At 35.1% G+C, this 4,946-nt stretch overlaps 1 protein-coding gene across 3 annotated transcripts in view; it reads left to right on the top strand.

The window, feature by feature from the left end:
- Stxbp5 (syntaxin binding protein 5) overlaps positions 1-4,946 on the top strand; it is a 190,057-nt gene that overhangs the window by 161,931 nt on the left and 23,180 nt on the right. For all 3 annotated transcript variants that reach the window (XM_023705777.1, XM_004645484.2, XM_004645485.2), the window contains one exon: positions 3,443-3,682. In XM_023705777.1, the coding sequence (XP_023561545.1) occupies positions 3,443-3,682 (240 nt within the window). The remainder of the gene's footprint in view (positions 1-3,442; positions 3,683-4,946) is intronic.

Below are 4,946 nucleotides of genomic sequence, written 5' to 3'. Positions count from 1 at the left end.
TACAGGGTGTTCAGGGTCTCACTACTAGATTGGACTCGTAGTGATCTGCCTGTTTACAGCCTCCCAAGAGCTGGGATTACAGGCATGTGCCACCACGCCCAGTCCAGGCCTATAAAACACAGTTCTGTTGGCCCATGAGTTAACAAGCATAGGTTATTGTAAATCACCTGTTGTATTTAAATAGATATTGATACAAGTTTTTCCACACATTTACTTTTAAATGTATAATAGCCAGTTTCTTGTTATCATTATCTCCCTTTGTTATCACTAGGTAATAACTAAACATATATCTGTTCAAATTTTATGTGTATCATTTATTTAAGTAAAAAATTATACACATTTATCATTGAGAAACAAATTTAATTTTTCTCTTATTTAACTAAAATAACTTTGGAAATTATAAAAAGTAAGTAAATAAATATTTGGAATCAATTCCATGTGAGAATCCTATTCAGTAATGAACAGTTGATTATAGAAAGTTATTTACCATATGTAGGTTAGTCCACTTTTTTCTTGCTGCAACTTGAGGCTAGGAGCTGGCATTTGCTTGGCTCTGGTAAGGGATTTCTGCACATCACAGCATACTGGGTGACATCAGGGTAGGAGTACCTGAGAAGTATCAAATGAAAAGGGAAGAAGCCAGACAGATTCAGGATCCAAGCTTGCTGTTTTATAACCACATTGTCTAGCAGTAAATGATCAGGCTCTCTCAAAAACTACATGTATCTTCTCTAAGGGTGATACGTCTCTATGACCTGTGTAGTAAAAACACAGGCATCTCAGTGGAGCTCCCTCTTAGAGATTCCACCGCCTTTCGGCGTCCTCACGCTGGGGACCATGCTTCTAGCACATTCGCCTCTGGGGACACACTCAGTCTGTATTCATATCATAGCAGGAGTCTTTTCTGCTGTCATGTGTAAAGCCAAATACTGAGGCAAATGAAAGATCATTTTTAAAATTTCAGTAATAAATTACCCTTTTCTGTTTTCTTATTCAGAAATTGTATTGTTTCTGGAGGCTAGCTATAATCTCAGAATTATTATTGGGAGGAGTATTTTCATTTCGAGAATCCAAATTTGAGAATCTAATTTGATTGCAAAAAGCTCTTGGGGAATCATAACTAGGATTCAGTTGCACCTTTCTATTTGGGAATATAACTTAGGATTTAAATTTTTTTTCATAACATGAATAGTCATTTCTTTCATAAAAGCATTGAAAGCGAGTGATTTGCAAAGTGCTTTATTAGTGAGTTGTACAAGTGTGAGTTGTAGAAGCTTACTGTGTATTTTATTATATCCTAATGGTACTACAGAAACACTGATTTTGATACTTGGCTACCAACTGTCTTCAGTGTTTTTTAGACAACTTTTTTATAAGCAAGGCCCTGGGTAGAATTCTGCAAAGTATCAAAGTGACACTTAAGGCATTTACATTCACATTAGAGCAGAAGATAAGACAAATCAGAAATCACTGCAGAATAAATGTACTCTGAATCCATGGTAGACAACAAAAGCTCTATGGCTGTGTATCCAGAACAGAAAGTGGCTGTAGGAGTCAGTGTACACTGATTGAACTGGAAACTTAAGCATGACTTTGGTAGGTATTGAAAAGACTGATGCAAGGATGCTAGTCAGAAAAATCAGTCAGAACCCTTAAAGTAGTAAAATCATCATTTTCCAAGAAAACCCAAGGGATCACTTTGTTTTCCACAGTGAACTGAGGAGTGCAGCATTAGGAGAGAGGGCCTGGAAGGTAGGTTGAAGGTATTTTGTGAAAAGTCTTAAAAACCAGAGTAAGAGTGTGAGCATGATTAAATGGAAGAGGAGAAGCAACTGTGAGCTTTTAAAATTTAGGTGACAGATTTTAATTGGGTTGTGTTAGAAGTGAGAGGCTGAGGGTGAGGAGATGAGTCCAGGTAGATGGTGATATTGGGATGATAGTAATTTGGTAGTGGAAAAACTGAAACAGAACATTATAATACGTGATATAGAGTTTGGCATCCCATCAGATGTGTAAGTAAAATGAAAGGGAGAAATGATGTATGTCAGATATAATTTGTTAGGAAAATGGCAGTGTCATTAATATAAACAGTGAGAAACAGTGGAAGTCTAATAAGAATTTCAAATGCAGGTACAAGAAAAATGAGGCAGTGGTTTGAAACATGCTTGGGATTAAGCCACAAAGAAAATAGCTGAAGATGAGAGAAGATTCATTAGTATAATTGAACAATATTCTTCTCAGTACAGAATGGAGCAAAGGGAATAATATGTCTGTTATCAAATATGGTACAGATACCAGTTATACATTTTATTGAAAAATGTCTTAGATGAATATTGATTATATATAATATCCCTAATATGATCATAGCAGATATAACATCTATACCTAATGTTATTATATCTAATTCCATTCCGTTCAAGAAAAAGCTAAATCTTTGAAAGTTTTTTTTCGTTTTTTTGTTTTGTTTTTGTATTTTTGGGAAGGGTCTACAGGGTGTTCAGGGGCTCACTACTAGATCAGATTCTTAGTGATCCTCCTATTTACAGCCTCCCAAGAGCTGGAGTTACAGATGCGCACCACCATACCCAGTCTCAATTGCCATCTCAGCGCACCCCAGGGGGGCGGGTGGGACTGGCACAGCAGGCCTGGGGATTGAACCCGCGGCCCCTGGGCCTGCATGTAGGTGCTTTAATTCACTGAGTTATTTGGCTCACCCTTGAAGGTATTCATAGAGGAAGACTAAAAAATTAAGAGGCCTGTTGTCAGAGTACTTCCAAATACTTCTTTTGTAACACATAGAAAATTTAAAAAAGCTTCACACTTCTAGTTTCATCCAATCATGAATTGTATTACCAAGGGAATAAACTCCACATAGAACAGATTACAGTGCTGAAATCTGAAAAACCAGCCAGGATTATAAATGTCACACATCCAAATATTCATTGTGATGCACCTACCCCAGTTCTGCAAACTGGACTTACTGATTTGTATTTTACTCTGAAGAATGTGGAAATTTTATTACATAAAAGTGAATTGAGGGCTGGGGAGATGGCTCAGTGGAATAAGCGCTTACCTGGCAAGTACAAGGGCCTGAGTTCGATCCCTGGTTCTGCAAAAAAAAAAAAAAAAGTGAATTGAGCCAGGCAAGGTGTTAATGCCTGTAGTCCCTGCACTCAGGAGGCAGAGGCAGGAGAATTAGTGTAAGTTCAGAGCCAGCCTGGGCTACAAAGTGAGGTCAAGGCCAGCATGAGCTACATAGTAAGACCCTATCTAAAAAGGAAAAAAAAAAAAAAAAGAAAAAGAAAATTGATATTTTTCAATTAAAAGGAAATTACAGCTAAATATATTATTTTTTAAAGATCAACTATTTAGCAAATTTTTAATCTCAAAAAAGTTATATTTTATAACTTGAGCAATTTCACCACAATTTAAATCGTTTCAGATGTAAAAGATAATTCCTTCAGCAGATCACGGAGTTCCAGTGTGACAAGCATTGATAAAGAATCCCGAGAAGCGATCTCTGCTCTTCATTTCTGTGAAACTTTTACTCGGAAGGCAGACTCTTCTCCTTCCCCGTGTCTGTGGGTTGGAACCACCCTCGGAACAGTGCTTGTCATCGCCCTGAACCTTCCCCCAGGGGGGGAACAGAGGCTTCTTCAGCCAGTGATTGTGTCTCCAAGTGGTAAGTGCACTCTGCTGCTGCACGGAAAGTTCTGTTACAGGCAGAATCTGCTCTGATTTAGTTAGAAGCCTTTGCTTGTTACTACTGAATTAATCTAAGAATTTTAAAAACATAAAATGTGGGTAGTGATAACCTTAGGTTTTTTATAAAGGAATACACGGAACAAAATTTAAAATATTATTTATGCAGCTGTTCAAGTTTTATGGTTTGTAAACCTGTAGGATCACTTGTAAAGCAATTGACATATAAGAAATTTTTTTTAATGTTGTAGTAATATGTTCCCAATATCTCAAAATATCATTCTATAAGCAAAATGTATGTACTTAGAGGAAAAAAAACCCAGAAATGTATACTTCTAAACATAGGAAAGGATTACTTAATAGCAAATACTAAAATTTTCTCCAATTTTCATATATTAAATATAAGGTTAAATTTTTTTCAAAGTATATGGTGTTCAAGTCTAGAAATAATTGAGAATTCTTATTTCTGTTACTACTCATTTATGATCATCTAGGTAGAAACCAAGATGACTTTCCTAGTAAATATGTCTTGTTTCTATAGTACACTTTTGCAATTCATAGGAGTTAGAATTAAAATGTAATTATAAACTTTAATGTTCACTTCTGAGCTGTCTTTACATTAAATAATCTCTTTTTCTAGTCATTAAATACCTGTGTATGTAATGTACACTTTTTTGTTAGATTAAAACAAACAAGTTACATAATGGTATTCTTACTAGTCTCTTTATTAGTAAGTATCAAATACATATTTAGAGACCAAAAAAACTGGAAAGATAAAAATCAAAATGTTAATGAGAATTATCAGTGTTTAGTGAGACTTGAGGGATTTTTATTTTCCTCCTTTTACTACTTTGTAGTTTCTGTGTTACTGTACAACATCAGTTTGTAATAAGAAAAGTTTCCAATAAATACACATAAAGAAGAATTAAGTACAGGTAATGTATTATTAGTTATAAAATATTTAAGATATTTTTTAACTTGCAATAAAATCAAATTAGTTGGGGATTGATTTTGATATAAGAATAATTTTCGTATTGAAGTCCTTTCTCAATGGTCAAATCTTTGAGGTTTATATTTAATAAGATGCCTATTTAAAAATGTCAGTGAAAGTTGGTTATGGTAGCACATGCCTGTAATCCCAGCTACTTTTGAGGCAGGAGAGTTGCAAATTCAAAACAAGCCTGGGCACCATGTGACCCTAGCTCAATCAATCAATAAATAGCAAAGAGTATATGTGATATATA

The sequence above is a fragment of the Octodon degus genome, unplaced genomic scaffold (genome assembly GCF_000260255.1).
Source record: "Octodon degus isolate 3935 unplaced genomic scaffold, OctDeg1.0 scaffold00229, whole genome shotgun sequence".
NCBI classification, from domain to species: Eukaryota; Metazoa; Chordata; class Mammalia; order Rodentia; family Octodontidae; genus Octodon; species Octodon degus.
The sequence above is the reverse complement of the archived record's forward strand: the minus strand, read 5'-3'. Positions and strand labels throughout refer to the sequence as shown.